Here is a 19,509-nt window from a genome sequence, read left to right as displayed (position 1 = left end):
TGGGATGGGCCAGAGCATGGAGACTGGGATTGGGACTGGCAAGGAAGAGCCCTTCCCGGGGTCTCTCCCAGGTTCAGAACTTGCCTGAGAGCCAGGGCCTCCTGGATTAGAACAAGCTTAGGGGGCCATGGATGCATTTCTGGGCATGGCCCTGACTGTCCAGGGTTGAGAGGTGGGCTCAGCATGGAGCCCAGGCCCTCCTTCACTGTCTGCCGACCCACGGGCCGTGGGGCCTGGCACAGTGGATTCAGGCTTCGGCTGCAGACGATTTGTGGACTCAAGGCCTGGGGAAGGAATCTACACGTGCCTGCCAGAGCCTGGCGGGCCTCAGTGTGAATCAGCTGCCTGCCACTCTCCACCTGCGCCTCCGGGCGAGGGGCTTCACGTCTCGGACCATCAGGCTTCCATCTGTGACCTGCAGTGCCCCTCCCTGGGATTGGAGGCTAGGCCATCTGGAATGTGGTGCTGGCGAGTGGAGCCTGCTGTTGAGAAACACCCCGGGCATTGGAGCAGGTGCGATGGCCCTGTCTGCCTTCCACCCCCGCTTCACCCATGGAGGTTCCTGAGGCTCCACCTTGGCTTCCTGGGGTCCCTGGGAAGGGGAGCGACTCACACTGGCTTCAGAACATTAGCCAGGCTATGCAGACGCAGCCTTGAGGTGAACTGAGGATGGGTCTCCTCGGATCTCAGCTGTGGTCGAGGAAGAGACATGGCTGAGCCTCTTGCACCTTTTAGGATGATGGAAGTGGGATGTTTGGGGTCACATCCAGCACCTCAGGAACACAGGTGATACCTGCAGCAGAAAGCACATGCTGTGGCATGCCGGGATAGCAGCTGTGTAAAGGACGTTCTTCCATGTTTACGGAGCTCCTCATAGGCGTCGCTCTTGGGTGCGCGGCTAGTGGGACCGTGCTGCACATTCCTTGGGAGGATGTCAGCCTGGCCCTCATCCACCCCCATCCTGCTCCCGAGGCAGGGCTGGCATGGTGCCAGCAGGAGTTGCTGAAGGGAGCTTGATGGAGTCATCAGATGTGGGACCTGCATTGGCCTGGCCAGGAGGTGCCTGTGCTGGTGCCTGGCTTCTCCAGGTGACTTTGGTTCAGCGCCTCCTGGGAGCAGGCCTGGCCAGCGTCTGCAGACAGAGTGTCCCTTCCCGTGCCACTGCGACTTCCCCTGATCAGCTCGTCTGCTTCTTGCTTCTATATTCATTATGCAGCTGCTTCCCCCCAAGCAGCTGTGGGGGTCAGCAGGACACTGTTGGCTTGCAGAAGAGGAGGGGGATGTGTCTCACCCAGACTGGTCATTTCCAGCCCCTCACAGGCCCGCAGACATTCTGAGGAATGGCAGTGACAAAATTGCATGCCTCAAAGGTGCTTGGCCCTCCCTCTGTGGAAAAATCTAGAGCAGAGATGGAAGGTGTCCACCTCTAGGACTGGCTGGGCCCCAGGGAAGCCCACAGGCCTATCCTTCAAGGGGAGGAGTGTTGATGGCTGAGTAATGTTTAGCAAAGCCTGTCGAGAGCCATAAAAATATTCAGCCTTTGACTTACTAATCTGGCTTCTGGGAATCCCGTGGAAGGAAACTGTTGCCAACCTGAGAAAAACCGCACACAGTAATGTCTGTTTATGCTACAGAGAAACTGGCAGAAGTTTGGAGGTGGAATATTACTCAACTGTTAAAAATGCTCCCCATGGGCCGGGCGCAGTGGCTCACGCCTGTAATCCCAGCACTTTGGGAGGCCGAGATGGGCGGATCACGAGATCAGGAGATCGAGACCATCCTGACTAACACGGTGAAACCCCATGTCTACTAAAAATACACACACACACAAAAAATTAGCCGGCCGCGGTGGCGGGTGCCTGTAGTCCCAGCTATTCCAGAGGCTGAGGCGGGAGAATGGCGTGAACCCGGGAGGCGGAGCTTGCAGTGAGCTGAGATAGCGCCATTGCACTCTAGCCTGGGCAACTGAGCGAGACTCCGTCTCAAAAAAAAAAAAAAAAAAAAATCCTCCCCATGGAATACGCTGTGATGCAGAGCCATGTCAGATGCAGCAGAAAACAGTGGCTGTGGCTGCTGTGCCTGCAGCAAGATGGAGACCAGAGTGCCCTGCAGGCCAGCACGCAGCGCCCACTCTGGGCAGTGACCTGGAGCTTCCTCAGATCCCTCTAAGGCAGATAGATGTTCTGAATCCATCATTGTTAGCAGTCTGGGAGATGAACTTAGCTTTTCTCAACCGGCAACAGCAAAGCAGGCTGGTTGTAGGGAAGGTGGGCTCAGACCTGGCCCCGGAGGTACCCCTCACCCAGCATCCCCAGCCGTGGCTGACTCTGCCCTGGGAGTTGTGATCAGAAACGGGATGGAGCCCAGCGTGGTGGCTCACGCCTGTTTCCAGCACTTTGGGAGGCTGAGGTGGGAGGATCCTTGAGGCCAGGAGCTCAAGACCAGACTAGGCAAAATACTGAGACCCTATCTATACAAAAAATAAAATTAGCTGGGTATGATAGTGCATGCTTGTAGCCCACCTACTTGGGAGACTGAGGCAAGAGGATTGCTTGAGCCCAGGAGTTTGCAGCTACAGTGAGCCTTGATCACACCACTGCACTCCAGCCTGGAAGAAATAGGAGCCAGGTGTGGTGGCTGGAATCCCAGCACATTGGGAGGCTGAGATCAGAGGATCGCTTGAGCCAAGGGGTTCAAGACAAGCATGGACAACATAGCAAGATCCCATCTCTAAAAAAAAAAAATTAGCTGGAGTATAGTGGTGCACACCTATGGCCCCACCTACCTGGGAGGCTGATGTGGGAGGATCGCTTGAGCACAGGAAGTCTAGGCTATAGTGAGCTAAGATCTTGTATCAAAAAAAGAAAAAAAAACAGGCTAGGGGGGCCAGGGGGCAGGTGATGGGGTCTCAGGACTGCAGGTGGTAGCCCTCCCCTTTTTGGAGCCAGCCTGTCCCCAGCACCTGTAAGACAGTTGAGTCTGGACCTGGCTTCATGACCCTCATTGTCCCTTCTGCGCCCTGAGGGTTGTGTGTGGGGGAACTGGGGGTGGGAGACATCATCGATCGGTAGTGGGCCATCCTCTTTCCTCTCCTCTGTCTCTGTCTGTCTCCCACTGTCTCTGCACACCCTCCCAAACCTGCCAGCAGATCTTTTTTCTCTAGTCCCCCGTCTTTCTCAGGATTCCCACAAAGTGATGGCTGGCTCTGTCTTGCAGGTGGCCAACATGAGTGCCAAGGACGGCACGTGTACGCTGCAGGACTGCATGTACAAGGATGTGCAGAAGGACTGGCCCGGCTACTCAGAGGGGGACCAGCAGCTGCTGAAGCGGGTGCTCGTCCGGTAATGCTGCCTCCCGTCCCCCAGCATGTCCCCGCCCGCATGAAGGCAGCCAGAGCTTACCCGGAGGATGCTGGGGTGGTCTTGTGTGGTCCTGAAGGCCACAGGGCTTGGGAGCAGGAGGGAAGGGTCCAAGTAGGCCTCTCTGGCCATCCTCCTTACTGTCCACATGGTGCCCCAGGGCGTCCCGTGGTGGGGGAAGGCCAACGCCCACAGAGTGGGTTGGAGGTGTGAGTCACTGGCCTCAACCCCCGAATCTTCAGACAAAAGGCCTCAGTCTTTTGATGAGACCCTTATCAGCTGTCCCCAACTTCCTCTCATGCTTCCCTCCACAACCTGGGCATCCCCACAGGGCCTCGGAAGTTCATTGACTTTTTGAAAAGAGCCTCTCAAGAACCTGAAGTAGAAATAAGGCCAAACAACACTCCGGGCAGGCGTCATTAAGCAGCGTTAATTAAATGCATCCCCTCAGGCTAATTGGGACCCAGGGTCAGGAGTGGCAGCAGCTCAGGGGAGCAGTGGTTAAGGAGGCAGGCGGCTAATGATTTCCTTCCCCACTGCTGCCAGCTAGGGAGCTCGGGCTGTGAAGCAGGCCAATCTGCTAATTAGTCCGTAAGTGATTTCTCAGGGACTCGGAGGTATTTATGAGTTTGTAGTTGTTTTTTGGAAGTTCAGCTGTTTAAAGCAGTAATTGCCTCTGGAAAGCAGAGTGAAGTTGGGGGTCCACTCTGCTCCCCTGAGAGGGTAGTGCCTGCCTCTCCACCCTGGGTGTGCAGGTCAGGGGCCTGCGGGGCACTGCCCTGGCTTGGCGGCAGGCTGGCGGAGGGCACAGTCTTGGCAGAAGACCTGCCCCCATCCTCGTACCCTGTGTCCTCTCCCTTGGCTCCCTGGGTTCCTCAGACCCTTAGGGCACTGGAAGGAGAACTGCCCAGAGCTAGTGGAGTGAGGTGGAGAAGCCTGGGCTGCATCTCTGGGGCGTCGGGGAGCTTCCCCGGGATGCAGGCTCCAGAGCTGCCTCCAGCTCCCCTGATTCAGGGCTCATGTTCCATCTGCTGAGTGAGCTTGCTGGGCTCATGCCAGCCCCTTGGCACTCTGCTTTCACTCTGGGCCGGCATGGGGATCAGCACTGCCTTCACAAGCTTCCACTAGCGTGCAGGGGGCAGGGTTGATGTCCCTGGGCCATAACCACATAGAAGGTGACCTGCGGTGCCCCTCTGCACAGCTGTTTCTTTTTTTTTTTTTTTTTTTTTTTTTTTCCTATTTAGCACCCCATCCCTAAGAAAGCCCCATTTATAGCAGTTTTTGACACTATGGCCTCATGTATATCAAAGCAGGGTGTTGGAGTATTTGTTAGCAGCTGGGCTAACCCAGTGCAGGCCGTTAGCCTAGTGCAGGCCGTGAGACAGATGGGATGTGGGGGCCCAAGTCACTGCAGGAGCCTCCCCAGCTGAGCTGGCACCACATGTGGCTTTGTGGGGTGGTTTCTCCACTCATGTTCTCTTTCTTCATGATGTCCAAACCCGATCTGTCCCTGGTATCCAAATCTCCTCTCATCACTGTCCATGGGTCAGGGGTCCTGCAGGTCCCCCCAAGAGTTCCTGATTCCTCTGCCCAAGCCACACACTGCCTGGTGCCCTTACCTCCAACCTGAGCCACTCCCCTCTCCTGTGAGCCCCATGCCAGAGTCTATACTCCTGCTTCCTGCTCTTCCCTGGTGCCAAGGGAGCACAGCTCCTGGAGCACCTCTCTGAGGACAGGGCTCCAGGAGGACTGCTGGCCACATCTTCATGCCCAGACGATGGTCCTGCTGAGCCGGCGGTTGATCACATCTAGACTTGTAGAGTCCAAGGGGCTTTCCCTCCACGTTGAAGGTCAGAGGCTTCCTACCCCAAACCTGTGCTGGTCCACAGAGCCAGGGACTGGCCAGGTACCCACCCTGGGATGGTGGGCACCATGGCCCCCGCAGGCTGAAAACTTGCCTTATCCGTCCATCCGTCCTCCTGTCCTGTGTGTGGTAGTGGAAAGGCCTATCCTACTGCACGCCACCTCAAACTGCCATTGGCAGGCTGCTAGAGTCTGTCCCCCTCTTCCTGGTTTTCATCTCTTTTTTTTTTTTTGAGACGGAGTTTCGCTCTTGTTGCCCAGGCTGGAGTGCAATGGCATGATCTCGGCTCACAGCAACGTCCGTCTCCCAGGTTCAAGCCATTCTCCTGCCTCAGCCTCCGGAGTAGCTGGGATTACAGGCATGTGCCACTATGCCCGGCTAATTGTATTTTTAGTAGAGACGGGGTTTCTCCCATGTTGGTCAGGCTGGTCTCGAACTCCGGATCTCAGGTGATCCGCCCACCTCGGCCTCCCAAAGTGCTGGGATTACAGGCGTGAGCCACCATGCCCGGCCAGTTTTCATCTCTTGCTCTTTTTTTGTTCTTCTTTTAGGAGACTTCTTTGACATTTCTCATCCCGTCTCTTAATTTACTATTATTTGTAGTTTCTTTTTTTTTCTTGAGACAGAGTGTTGCTCTGTTGCCTAGGCAAAGAGACTGGGTTTCACCATGTTGTCCAGACTGGTCTTGAACTCCTGACCTCAAGTGATCTGCCTGCCTCAGCCACCCAAAGCACTGGGATTACACGTGTGAGCCGCCATGCAAAGCCTATTATTTCTAGTTTCCGAGAGTCTTCCCCATTGCGTTTTCATAGCAGCATGTTCTTTTTTTTTTTTTTTTCCTGAGTCAGAGTCTTGCTCTGTCACCCAGGCTGGAGTGCAGTGGAATGATCTTGGCTCACTGCAACCTCCGCCTCCTGAGTTCAAGCAATTCTGTGCCTCAGCTTCCCGAGTAGCTGGGATTACAGGTGCCCGCCACCACACCTGGCTAATTTTTGTATTTTTAGTAGAGATGGGATTTCACCATCTTGGCCAGGCTGGTCTTGAACTCCTGACCTCATGATCCACCCGCCTCAGCCTCCCACAGTGCTGGGATTACAGGTGTGATCCACTGTGCCTGGCCATCGTGTTCTTATTTCATGGAAAGGATGTCTTTTTCTTCCTTTTTTTTTTTTTTTTTTTTGAGAGGGACTCTCACCCTATCGCCCAACCTGGAGTGCAGTGGCGCAATCTTGGCTCACTGCAACCTCTGCCTCCCCAGTTCAAGCTTCAAGCAATTCTCCTGCCTTAGCCTCCTGAGTAGCTGGGATTACAGGCACGCGCCACCACGCCCAGCTAATTTTTTGTATTTTTAGTAGAGCCGGGATTTCACCATGTCAGCCAGGCTGGTCTCAAACTCCTGACCTCAAGGGCCTCAGCCTTCCAAAGTGCTGGATTTACAGGCGTGAGCCACCATGGCTAGCCAGGATGTCTTTTTGTTTGTTTTGTTTTGTTTTGTTTTGTTTTGTTTTGTTTTGAGACAGTCTTACTCTGTTGCCCAGGCTGGAGTGCAGTGGTTCAATCTCTGCTCACTGCAACATCTGCCTCCCAGGTTCAAGTGATTCGCCTGCCTCAGCTTCCCGAGTAGCTGGGACTACAGGCGCCTGCCACCATGACTGGCTAATTTTGTATTTTTAAGTAGAGACAGGGTTTCACCATGCAGGCCAGGCTGGTCTGGAACTCCCAACCTCAGGTGATCTGCCCATCTCAGCCTTCCAGAGTGCTCGGATTACAGGCGTGAGCCATCATGCCCAGCCCAGGATGTCATTTTTAACCTACTCTAAGGATGTTTATTTTATTTATTTATTTATTTATTTTGAGACGGAGTCTTGCTCCTCGTCCAGGCTGGAGTGCAGTGGCGCGATCTTGGCTCACTGCTAGCTCCGCCTCCCGGGTTCATGCCATTCTCCTGCCTCAGCCTCCCGAGTAGCTGGGACTACAGGCATCTGCCACCATGTCTGGCTAATTTTTTGTATTTTTAGTAGAGATGAGGTTTCACCATGTTAGCCAGGATGGTCTCGATCTCCTAACCTTGTGATCCGCCCGCCTTGGCCTCCCAAAGTGCTGAGATTACAGGAGTGAGCCACTGCGGCCAGCCTCTAAGGATTTTTTTTTAAAAATAACAGCTTTATTCAGATACAGTTCATGTAACACAAGTCATCCATTTAAAGTGAGCAGCTCAGTAACATTTTGTACATTCATAATATTGTGCAGCCACCACCTCTGTCTAGTTCCAGAAAATTTTCATTTCCCCAAAAGGAAACCCCGTCCCCATCAGGAGTCACTCTCCCCATTCCGTCCCACGCTCCCAGCCCCTGGTAACTACTAATCTGCTTTCTGTCTCTATTGATTTGCCTGTTGTGGACATTTCAGATCAGTGGAATTATACACTATATGGCTGACACGTAATCTGTGGAAACTTGTAGCTGTGAGGAATGTTGAACCAGGACCGGGCGTGGTGGCTCATGCCTATAATCTCAGCACTTTGGGAGGCTTTAGGCGGGAGGATCGCTTGAGCCCAAGAGTTCTAGACAAGCCCAGGCAACATAGTGAGACCCTCATCTCTCCACAAAATGAAAAAATTAGCCAGGCATGATGTTGTGCTCTTGTGATCCCAGCTACTCTAGAGGCTGAGGTGGGAGGATCACTTGAGCACAGGAGATCCAGGCTGCAGTGAGCTGTGACTGGGATTAGAGGCGTGAGCCACTGCACCCAACCTATTTTCTGTTTTTTTTATTCCAGTCATCCCTGGGTGTGTGTGAAGTGGTATCTCGTTGTTTGTTTTTTGTTTGGTGGGTTGGTTTGTTCATTATTGCTCCTTGCAGGGCAGGGCTAACCCACAGGCAGTGTGCCCAGAGTAGCCAGTGTCTCGTTGTTTTGATTTGCATTTCCCTGATGACACATGGCATTGAGCATCTTGTTATGTGCTTTTGGCCATTTGTATAGCTTCTTTGAAGAAACGTCTATTCAGACGTCTTTTGTTTTTCCAAGAACACTAAAACTGGCATTTTTAATTTATTTATATTATGTTCTTGAGATGGAGTCTCGGTCTTGTTGCCCAGGCTGGAGTGCAATGGCATGATCTCTGCTCACTGCAACCTCCGCCTCCCGGGTTCAAGTGATTCTCCTGCTTCAGCCTCCCAAGTAGTTGAGGTTACAGGGGCCCACCACCACGCCCGGCTAATTTTTTTGTACGTTTAGGAGAGACGGGGTTTCACCATGTTGGCCAGACTGGTCCCGAACTCCTGACCTCAGGTGATCCGCCTGCCTTGGCCTCCCAAAGTGCTGGGATTACAGGCGTGAGCCATGGCGCCCGGCCTGTTGATTTATTTTTTAACGTTTTCATCTCCCTGTGGAGTCTCTTTTCAAAATACTCCCTGTGGAGTATTTTCCTGTTCCTCTGTTTTGAGGTCTGACGTTTGTTGCCTGGAAGCTGTAGTGCAGCCCTTGGGGACACTCTGCACAGCTTGGGGCCTCTGAATCCCGATGTGCCCTAGTCCTGGGCCCTGTTTCTTCTTCTCCTGAGGCCACACATCTGGCCATCCTATTGTCCAGCTGTGGCCCAGGTAACTTCCCAACTGCCTGGAGGAGTGGCCCGAGCCTCTTTGCTGCCTGACAGCCCTGGGCTCACTGTCCTGCAGTCCCACCAGCAGTGATGAGGACCTGGAGTAGAGCTGTGGGGGATGGCCCTGCAGCAGCCTGTTGTCCCCTGAGGTCGTGGTGCCTCTTGCTCTGGGCCCTGGGTTCTCTGGATCCTGCAACAGTCACCACTCATGCTTCTGCTATGCTTTCTGGTGTCTTCGCTCCTCCTTTTGTCTCTGCCTTGCCTGTTCAGTGGATGCAAATGCCTGTCCTCGGTTTTCTGTCTTTAAGTGGGAGCTCTGTTTATATCCACATGGCTGTCCTCTCAGGCCACCAGGGAAGTGACACCTGCAGTGGTCGGTAGCCTAGCCCATTTGTTAGGGAGATGGGCTCTGGGTGTCACTGGCTGGCAGAATGGTCATGGCCCTGGACTTAAGTCTCTCTGCAGGGCCTGGAGAGGCTCCCCTGAGATGTACAACCCCCAAGAGTTGAACAGTTGGGTCAGAGAGGATACCCGTAAGCTGCAGGGTTGCTGGTGGGGGTGGGGGATTCCACTTGCCTAGATCACATGGAGCGGGAGGAGGGGCATGCACTGGGGTGTTTCTTCCCTTCTTCCCCAGCTACATCACCTAGTCAAGCTGGTGGCCACTCTGCCGCCCTCCAGATCCTGCTGTGACCTGGGCTTCCAGGAAGGCTGTCTCATCCTAGGCCAGGGCCCTCCGTTCTCTTCTGCATTTTGGACAGTTTCTGCAGTGAGCGTTCTGAACAGGATGAACAGCTGTCTTTAAAAGCAGGGTCCAGCACCCTAGCGTGTGTCCCTGGTCTCTCCGGTAGCAGGCACCTACACAAAGTGACTCTCCTCTGGGCTCAGGGGGACAGTGAGTGGGGAAGTCCTCCTTTGGATGAAGCCGGGGGCAGGATGGATTCAGGCCCAGGCTCCTGTGACCCCTTGGCCCTGCTCTGGATTTGGGAGGAGGGGGGTCCCTTCCTTGAGGCATCTCCACCAGGCCCCCATGTGGATACAGGCCTGGGGCCCTTAGGCCCCCTCAGCACCTTCTGACCTAGCCCTGCCTCTCCTTCGCAGGAAGCTGTGCCAGCCACAGAGCACTGGCAGCCTCCTTGGAGACCCTGCTGCCTCCAGCCCCCCAGGCGAGCGTGGGCGCTCAGCCTCGCCCCCACAGGTAAATGGGGCATGCCTGGGGTGACTGTCCCAAGCACCTGCAGGGCACCCTGTGCTGCATCAGTAACCCTTGTTACCTTCCTCACCAGCTCCTTGGAGCATGAGCTGCTCCGAGTTGAGCTGCCTCCCTCCGCCCAGGGACCAAGGGGGAAGCTGTTGGGTTGGGGTTGGGGGCAGATTCCTGCCAGTGTGGCCTCAGCACCCCAGTGTCACAGTGCAGAACCTGGGACGGGGGGCGGCTCCCTGATGTGGGCTCGCCCCTAGGCCACCTGCTCCTATGTCACAGTTATCACTGGGGAAGCATGCTGAGCACAGCAGTGCTTTAGACCAGTCCCCAGGGGTGGCCTGCTCACATGCTGGGCCCTGCCCTCCCGGTGCATCGATCCCAGCAGGCTGATGGGCCCCAGCTGAGGCCACCCTGAGCAGCACCTGGGACCTGACTTGGTGCTCGGGTGCCCCCATGTGGCCAGCCTGGGCCTTGCAGGTGGCGCTGGGTTCTCTAGCCAGGCCAGGGGATTGCCTGTTGCCGCTCAGCCACTCTGTACTCCCCTCTAAAATGGTCTCTGCTCCTCTCCAGAAACGGCCCCAGCCTCCTGATTTCATCGACCCCCTAGCCAACAAGAAACCCCGGATATCGCACTTCACTCAGAGAGCTCAGCCTGCCGTCAACGGGAAGCTGGGCATGCCCAATGGCCGTGAGGCCTTGCTGCCCACCCCGGGCCCACCAGCCAGCACGGACACCCTCAGCTCCAGCACTCACCTGCCCCCGCGGCTGGAGCCCCCGAGGGCTCACGACCCCCTGGCTGATGTCAGCAATGACCTGGGCCACAGCGGCCGGGACTGTGAGCACGGAGAGGCGGCTGCCCCAGCCCCCACTGTGCGCCTCGGCCTGCCCCTGCTGACGGACTGTGCCCAGCCCAGCAGGCCCCACGGCAGCCCCTCGCGCAGCAAGCCCAAGAAGAAGTCCAAGAAGCACAAAGACAAGGAGAGGGCGGCTGAGGACAGGCCCCGGGCCCAGCCTCCAGACTGTGCACCTGCCATCCATGCCACCTTCGGAGCCCCAGCAGACACCCCAGGTAGGTGCCTAGGCAGGAGGGTGTTGCTGGGACTCTAAGTACTGGCCCCACACCCGCCTCCCCTTCATGGGGTGTCGAGGGGGCTCAAGCTGTAGAAGCCAGGGGAGGGGGCCCTGTTGCCCCAGGCCCCGTCAGATTCGCCCTGTGTTCCTGGCACCTGGCACCCTATGTTCCTGCACCTGGTCCTCTCCCTGCCTGTCTGGAGTGCCCAGTGCCACTTGCAGTCAATGTGCCAGGCCAGCACTGGGGGGCCGGAGGCCCAGAGCCTTGTGGGGAACTGAGGCCACGGAAGGGGCTAACATGTAGAGGGGAATGGGGCCCAGGCCCCACCTCTGACTGCAGAGAAGCCCCAGGAGCCAGGGCCATGCTGAGGTCTGCTGGGGTTCAGGGAAGGCAGTGGGGGGCCAGGCAAGCCAGCCCTATTCAGGGAGAGGCAGCGCAGGTGCAGATGGGCAGATCCTGGTGGGAGAGGGATAGCACCTGGACCTCCGTAGGCCCCGTGCGACTGTTGTGGACTGTAGGTTTCTGCTGTGGGGACAGGGCCTGGCAGGCTGGGGTTGGGGAGCCAGGAGACCTGGGCAGCTCCGAGCCCACAGCCCAGGCACCTGAACTGAGCAGCAGTAGCACCTGCCCAGCACCGTGGCCATGAGCCTGTGCAGCTGTTCATTTATAGGAACCAGCAAAAGCAGTGGCCAGCGTGCAGCGGCTGTTCCACCACCATGTGCAACAGGGGCTGCAGTGGTCCCATGTGGCGATGGCGGCCAGTTGCAGATGGCCACCTCGCTGTCAGTGCCAGCTGGCCCAGGGCAGCCCAGGTGGTGTCACCTGCTGTGCTTTTGGGTTGTGTCTCTGGGGAGGAGGCTGAGTCAGGGGATTCCTGGGATGAGGATGGGAGCCCTTCTTTCATTATAGCTTTGCGTTGCTCAGAGGGCCATGCCCCGTCCCCTGCTGTGGCTGGAGAGCAGGTCCTCACAACTGTGGCTGGGTCTTATAGGAAGGAGGACTTTCGGGGTTGGGTCAGCCCTGCCTCGTGCTGGACTTCCCACCTCCCGTGGGACTGCATGTGGGGGCGACAGGGAGAAGGTGGCCTCACTCCCTGGGCAGCCCCTCTGACCAGGGCCATGCTCAGGGCAGGACTTCTGATTCCCAGGACACACCCACACCCCACAGCCAGACCTGGGCCAGGATCTGTCTCAAATGGCAGGTTATGCCATTTGAGGCCCTTGCCCGGGTCCAGGGTCCACAGACCACTCTGGGCTGTCCCTTCCTTGGATGCCGAGTGCCTAGGTGCCAAGACAGGCCTGGGGACTCAAGGTGGTTTCCTATCTGGCCTGGTGCGTGTCGGCCCCTAGGCAGTTCATCCCCGGCCCAGGGGCTGTCATCTCTACCACAGGTGAGAAAGTGCAAAGCAGGGGTAGATGTCCCAAGCACCAAGAAAAGGACAGTGGAGGCACCAGAAGCTGAGCCTGGTGCTGGTGGTCCATGTTACCCAGAGTCCCGAAGGTGGTACTTGTGCAGGGCATGTCTTAGCTGTCCTATGCCCCTGCCTGGGACAAGCAAGTAGAGAGACGTGGGCTGTGAAGGGGAGAGATGGGGAGAGGAGCTGCTGTGTGGGTGTTCTCCAGGGCCCCGAAGCAGGGACCAGCTTGGCCGGCCCCACACAGCCAGAGCTTGAGTAGGAGTCAGGGGCCGCTGAGGTTTGCCAAGGGCTGGACTTTGAAGGTCCCACTGGTACCAGGTTGAGCTGACCCTGAGCCTTGATTTCCCCATTTGTCATCCTAGCTGGTGAAGATCTTGGGCCATGTCAAATGAGGTGATGTTGACCAGCCTGACACATGGCAGTTACCTGTTCTAGAATACCCACGGAGGCCACTGTGTGGCGGAGCACAGGCTTGGCCTTCGCAGCTGCGCCTTGCCTCTCACTTCCTTCTGGCCCGGGCCAGGGTCAGACCCATTCAATACATGCCCAGTGGGTTGCGTCCCTGGGAAGGCCACAGCCTCTTAAAGACAACCCAGGTGGGGGTGTTGGCGATATTGAAGGCAGTTCCTGGCCCAAAGTGGGGAGGGTTAGAAACTTTGTGAGGAGTGAGCTTTGTCCACTTTTGGGAATTTGGCAGCAGAGAAGCTGCTGTGGTCGGCCCAGGTGTTACACTGAGAGAGAGGGCTCAGAACTGGAGATCGCAGACTCCTGCTCTCTCGGGATAGTGCAGAGGGCCCCTGAAAATGTGCACTAGGGCCAGGCACAGTGGCTCCGCCTGTAATCCCAGCATGTTGAGAGGCCAAGTCAAGAGGATCACTTAAGTCCAGGAGTTCAAGACCAGCCTAGGCAATATAGGCAAGCCTTCTCATCTCTACTAAAAAGTAAAAAAAAAATTCGCCACGTGTGGTGGTTCACGCCTTTAATCCCAACGTTTTGAAAGGCCAATTCAGGAGGATTGCTTGAGGTCAGGAGTTTGAGACCAGCCTCGGCAACACAGTGAGACCCCATCTCTACAAAAAATTTTTTTAATTAGCTGGGCATGGTGGCATATGCCTATAGTCCCACCTACTTGGGAGGCTGAGGCGAGAGGATCACTTGAGCCCAGGAGTTCAAGGTTGTAGTGAGCCATGATCACACCATTGCAACTCCAGCCTGGGTGGCAGATAAAGACCCTGTCTCTAAAAAAAAAAAAAAAAAGAAGTGTATTGAGGATACATCTGAAATTGATAAAATCATTTCTGTATCGGAAAGAAAGCCACTGCAAGAAGGTCTAGGAAACGCACTAAATTGTAGTTGTGGTCTTAGGCGACGGGCACTTCAGTCTTCCTGCCCCTCCCCTCCCTGATTTCCAGACCCTCAGGGGTGTTGCCCTATGTGGCCGGGGGACCCCACCACATGGCTCAGGAGCAGGACAGCTGCCTGGGGTCCCATCTGGCCATCAGCTGTGCAGCTTTGGGCAGGCCCCTGAAGGGCCGAAGGGCTGAGGGTCATCATGGACGCTTTGCTCACAGATGGCTGATTAGGGTGGCCCATGGGCCCCTCTGGCTGGCCCTGTCCTGGAGCTGCCTTGTGGAGCCTGCAATTCAGTGTCTAGTGGAAAGGACGGGACGATCTGGGTGGGGCGCACACCAAGGGCCTGGAACTTTGTCAGCAGCAAGAGATGCAGGCCCTGCTGGCCATCTTGTCTTTGTCCTGTCTGGTCAGAAACTGGGACGCCCCAGAGACTCAGGTCAAGCCAGGGGTCATTTGTTTTCAGCTTAGTGACCTTTGACATGCAGTCAGTGGAGGCAGCAAGGGCCTGGCCTGGGGGAAGCTCTGACCGGTTGTGCAGGCTTTGGCCCTGCAGTTCCCTGACCTGTCCGCAGTTTGCCAAGAATGTGACTGTGGTGATGCCTGGGCGCTCTGTGTCCTGCAGGGCTTTGCCCTGGACACGCAGGTGCACGCTGAGCTCTGCTCACCACCTGGAGGGCACGTCCAGGTCCAGCAGCCCACAGTTGCCAGGTGCGAGGGGCTCAGCCCTTGCACCTGCCACACAGTCATCCCCTCTGCCGTCCCTCCATGTCCCTCCAGCAGCAAAGTGTGCACTTTTCACGCGTGTCCCCATCCTGGCATGCTTCCTGTAGACCGGTTCCATGAGCACAGACTCAGGAGGTACGTGTTTGCTCTCGTAGGTTTAAATGGAACCTGCAGCGTTTCCAGTGTTCCCACGTCCACGTCGGAGACGCCCGACTACTTGCTGTGAGTGTTTGTCCGGGCCCTGCAGGCCAGGCCTCCCTTTTCTGGGTTCAGACCCCCTCCCCCAGCACTGCAGGTTATCAGAGGCAGAAGCCACTGCAAGTCTGAGTATGTGAATTCCAAACATAGCAGCCTCTTCTGGGCCAGGCCCCCTCATAAGCCAGGGAATCACCCGAGAGGCCAGGCTGCCGGTGGAGCCAGGATGGAGCTGGTGGAGCCAGGATGGCCACTGCCTAGATGGGGCTGGGTCCTTCCAGCCTCCACTCAGTGGCCCCTCTCTCCTGTTTCAGGAAGTATGCAGCCATCTCCTCTTCAGAGCAGCGCCAGAGCTACAAGAACGACTTCAACGCCGAGTACAGCGAGTACCGCGACCTGCACGCCCGCATTGAGCGCATCACGCGGCGGTTCACGCAGCTCGACGCCCAGCTCCGGCAGCTCTCCCAGGGCTCCGAGGAGTACGAGGTAGAGCCCCCCCGCTGCCTACTGTGCCCTGGCTCTGGCGGGAGCCAAGACCCACTTGGGCACGTACCATCGCCACCACGAGCCTACTGGCCTGCTTGGTGGCCCCAGAGTCTGGCCCTTCCCCAGGCAGCGCTTCTCCCCCGGTGCACTCCATGCGGCAACCCCATGGTTCTGGCCCGGCCCTGGGGCCCTGTTGTGGGAGTCCTTGAAGGCAGCCCAGCTTGTCAGCCTCCTTTGCAGTGGGGACAGCTGTGACCCACCTCCTTGGGTGGGGGCGAGCTGGGGTACATGGATCCCCACATGTTTGAGCACCTGGGGTCCTCTCTCAGCCTAGGACACGGGGCTCTTGGTACCTGTGCCAAACCCTCAGGAGACTCCACAGCTGAGCTCTGTCCAGCACCCTGGAGCCCATCCATGCTGCCACAACTGTAGCAGGGGGAGGTGACAGGTCCCTGTGGTCCTGGGAACCAGGACTCCTGTGGTCCCCTGGCTTGAGCTGGCAGCTCCTTCAGCTGCCCTGTGTAGACAGAGTCTCCACCCTTAGCCATAGCCTTGGACGCAGCCTCCCCACCTGCCACCTTTCGGAACTGGTGACCTGACTGCAGGGCTGGGCCCCGATTAATCAGATGCCGGGGTCTCTCCTGGCCAAGGCCCCTTTGCCTTCCAAAGATGACGACTCATGATAGGGTTCTAGGGGCTGGGAGCCATGGGTTCTTGGGGCATCTCTCCCTCCCCTTCCCTCCCTCTTTGCTGCACCCACCCACCGCCTCCCCACCCCCTGCGACATGGATACTTCCTTGTCCTCCCACGCCCCCACAACAGCAGTGCCCCACCTGCTCTTGCCTCTAAGGGACCCGGCAGCCTTTCCCTCATGCCCCACCCACTCTGGAGCTACAGCTGCTGTGGGCCCCTGGGGCGTTACTTGGCCTTGTCCTTGAGGCTGCCCCACCCTCCCACCCCTCACCCTTCTCAGAGCACCTGGGACCACTCAATTTGGGTTTCCTGTAGGCGGGGACGCATTCTGTTTTCTCAAAATTTTGTTTTTCTTCTAGACTACTCGAGGGCAGATTTTGCAGGAATATCGAAAAATCAAAAAGGTGAGTGTCTCTTGTTTTGGTGTGGGCTCCAAGTGAGCCATGGGAGCTGGAGGGAGGAGGGTGGGCCCAGAGCAGCCTCCCTGCCCGCTACTTCCAGGGTGTGGGGGAAGAGCCTTTGAGTCTGAGGCCAAAGTTGCCCCGCCACCCCCAGCCAAGTCTTCAGCTGTGGCATCCTGGCCCAGCCACACAATCTGCGGAGGTGCGGGGGACCAACTCCCACTCTGCCCTTGGACGACAACCCTCCTTGCTGGGCACCTAGCCCAGGTTTTTGGTGTGGGGGCGGGGCACTGGCCTGCTTACAGCAGGGAGCAGCACCCAGGGCGGCTCTGTCCTGAGCATGACTGTGCTGTCCCACAGACCAACACCAACTACAGCCAGGAGAAGCACCGCTGCGAGTACCTGCACAGCAAGCTGGCCCACATCAAGAGGCTCATCGCCGAGTACGACCAGCGGCAGCTGCAGGCTTGGCCCTAGCCGCCCTCCCCGATGGCAGAGATCTGGGAGGGTGGGTGGAGCAAAAGGCGGGGAGAGAGGATTTATTTAAAAAAATAAACCCGAGGAAGATGCTCATCTGAGCCAGAACCGCCGGCTTTTAGGGCAGCCCCTGCAAACGTCTCACCCTGGCAGGTGGCTGCAAGCCCACCTCGGCCCTCCCTGCACCTCCTGAGCAGTCCCTGCCTATGATGGGCTCCCCAGGAAGCCCACTGCCTCCTCCCTGGCTGCAGCCCCCGGGTTCAGCCTCCTCTCTCGCCAGAAGACTCCTAGGCCCTTGGGGTGGCGCGCCTGCCTTTTCTAGTTTTATACAAAGCAGCCACTTTTAGCTACTGCTAATGAGACTTGAGTCTATTTTTGTACAAAAGAGAAGCAAAATCTTTTTTCTAAACCTGTGCCTCCCTCTCCTCGGACACCCAGGGTCTAGCCGCTGCCCTGGGTCCTGCCTGCAGTATTACAGAGGCCGTCAAAAGGTGCAGCTGCGTTCTGAGGGCGCGGGGACTGGGCAGGTGGCCTCTGCTGGTCTCTGGCTCTATGTTTAGGCACCCCCGTCCCCAGCCTCTCCTCCTCGGGCAGAGTCTCTGCTCCAGCAAGCAAACGGGGTGGCCCGGGTGGCTATTTTGAGAACTCCAGCTAGTGCCCCCAGACAGCTGCTCAGAGCCAAGGGGGCAGAGGGCTTTCAGCGCCCCCAGGCCTGCCCTGCTATTTCAGGCCCTCAGCTGTCGGGGGCCACTGTGTTTCTGTGCTCCAAGTTGAGACTCGGCCGCAGCGGCGTCAGATTTTTCTTTGCGATGTCCTCGGTTTCCCATTTGCTGCTGCTGCTCATTCCACACTGTTGAGACCTTGTGGTCTCGATGCTGCTGGCCTCCCTTCGTCCCTCTGTCCACTTGTGGGTCCTGGGGTCGTCTTAGCAGAGCCACCGCCAAGGTTTGCACTCAGGGAGGGGCTGATGGAGGGCTGGGCGCCATGGGGTCAGGGAGGCCCCAGGGACCCGTGGGCAGAGCTGGGGAGCCAGGAGGATGGGTCTGCCTGCTCTGGGGGTGCAGGCTCTGCAGATACCCCAATTGCTGCTTTGTTGCTGTGCCTAGTCTAGTGTCCCCCAAAGCATCGGGGGGCCACGCAAGTGTGCGTGTGTGAGTGTGCGTATGTGGGGACCCCCCAGGGCGTGGTGGGGTCTGAGGCGTGTGTTCCCATTTAGGGCTGAACGAAGCCATGACTTGGGAAGGTGGTGGTGGGGGGTGGCGGCTGTGACTCAGGGCCCAGGGATCACATGGGGGGTCACTGCTGCCATCAGCAGTCAGGCAGGGAGAGCAGAAATGCAAAAATACAGATGTGTCTATTTTTCTAAACTAGGGGGTGGAAGGGTGCCTCTTGACGGCTTCCAAAGAGCTGACTGTGGAGAGCCCACAGTGCATCCCACCCCTGCCCGAGAGTCTCTCTCCTTTGGGACCCCCGGGTTCCCAGAGCTCAGAGGAAACTGATCCTTCATGTTTCAATAGCTGTTGTTGTTCTTCTCTTTTGGGCCAGGCCGGGGAAGGGCTGAGCAGGCTCCAGGGGGCCTCCAGAGTCAGCTGGACCCCGCTGTGTCACCCGCAGGCAGCCCTGCAGACACTGGTGAGGTGGGATGATTTCAGGAGGTCCCAGCCCGGGACTGCCTGTCCCTCTGCCCTGGGAACCAGTCCAAGGGGCTGTCAGTTGAATTTGCCTTTTTGTTGTTGTTGTTGTTGTTGTTATTTGTTCTCCTTTTAAGGAATTATGAAGCTAAGAAAAGTTTTGTGTTTTGGGGGTTGGTGGACAAAGTTCTAGCTGATTAAATATGGTCTAACTTATTGATACTATTTTTTTTCTTTTGATGTTGTACTGTGGAGAAAAACTGTTTTGAGCCATGGGGTTGGTGTTTACAAGGACTTTCCACTTTTGCCAAAATGTTACAATTGAAAGAGGCATCTGCGTCTTCAGTTTCCTAATATTTTCTTATAAGATCTAGTGTCCTTTTTGTACACTAAACAGGTGAATGCTGACTTTTTTCATTCTCCAATAAATTTCACTGAACTGAACCTGGCAGCCCAGGCTGCCTGGCTGGTGTGTGTGGTGTGTGTGGTGTGTGGGTGTTGGTGTATCTGTGTGTGTGTGGTATATGGTGTGTATTGTGTGTGTGGTGTGTGTTGGGGTGTGTGGCTGTGTAGTATATCTGTGTTGGTGTGTGTTGGGTGTCGTGTGTGTGGGTGTGTGGTGTGTGATGTGTTAGGGTGTGTGTGTTGTATGTGTGGGTGTGGGGTATCTGTGGGTGTGGTTAGGGTGTGGGTTGTGTGTTGGTGTGTGTGGTTTATCTGTAGGGGTGTTAAGGTGTGGGTGTGGTGTGGTTGTGGTGTATCTGGGTGTGTTGATGTGTGGGTGTGGTGTATCTGGACGTGTGTGTATTAGGGTGTGGGTGTGGTGTGTGGGTGTGGTGTATCTGGGGGTGTGGTGTGTTAGGGTGTGGGTTTGTGTGGTGTGCGTGTGAGTGTGGTGTATCTGGACGTGTGTTAGGGTGGGTGTGTGGGTATGGTATATGTGTGGGTGTGTGAGGGTGTGTGGGTGTGGTGTGTGTTAGGGTGTGGGTGTGTTATGTGCAGTGTGTGCTAGAGTGTTGGGTGTGTGGTGTGT

The 19,509-nt window shown here is 56.7% G+C and overlaps 1 protein-coding gene across 1 annotated transcript in view; it reads left to right on the top strand.

The window, feature by feature from the left end:
* Positions 1-18,920, top strand: part of ELL (elongation factor for RNA polymerase II) — an 83,639-nt gene extending 64,719 nt beyond the window's left edge. Inside the window, exons 6-12 of the mRNA XM_055236462.2 lie at positions 3,217-3,341; positions 9,926-10,022; positions 10,599-11,097; positions 14,749-14,815; positions 15,103-15,274; positions 16,327-16,371; positions 16,729-18,920. Of these exons, the coding sequence (XP_055092437.1) occupies positions 3,217-3,341; positions 9,926-10,022; positions 10,599-11,097; positions 14,749-14,815; positions 15,103-15,274; positions 16,327-16,371; positions 16,729-16,845 (1,122 nt within the window). The 3' untranslated portion in view covers positions 16,846-18,920. The remainder of the gene's footprint in view (positions 1-3,216; positions 3,342-9,925; positions 10,023-10,598; positions 11,098-14,748; positions 14,816-15,102; positions 15,275-16,326; positions 16,372-16,728) is intronic.
* Positions 18,921-19,509: the final 589 nt, after the last annotated feature.

Source organism: Symphalangus syndactylus, chromosome 13, assembly GCF_028878055.3.
Source record: "Symphalangus syndactylus isolate Jambi chromosome 13, NHGRI_mSymSyn1-v2.1_pri, whole genome shotgun sequence".
NCBI classification, from domain to species: Eukaryota; Metazoa; Chordata; class Mammalia; order Primates; family Hylobatidae; genus Symphalangus; species Symphalangus syndactylus.
This window is presented reverse-complemented; position numbering and strand designations above follow the sequence as displayed.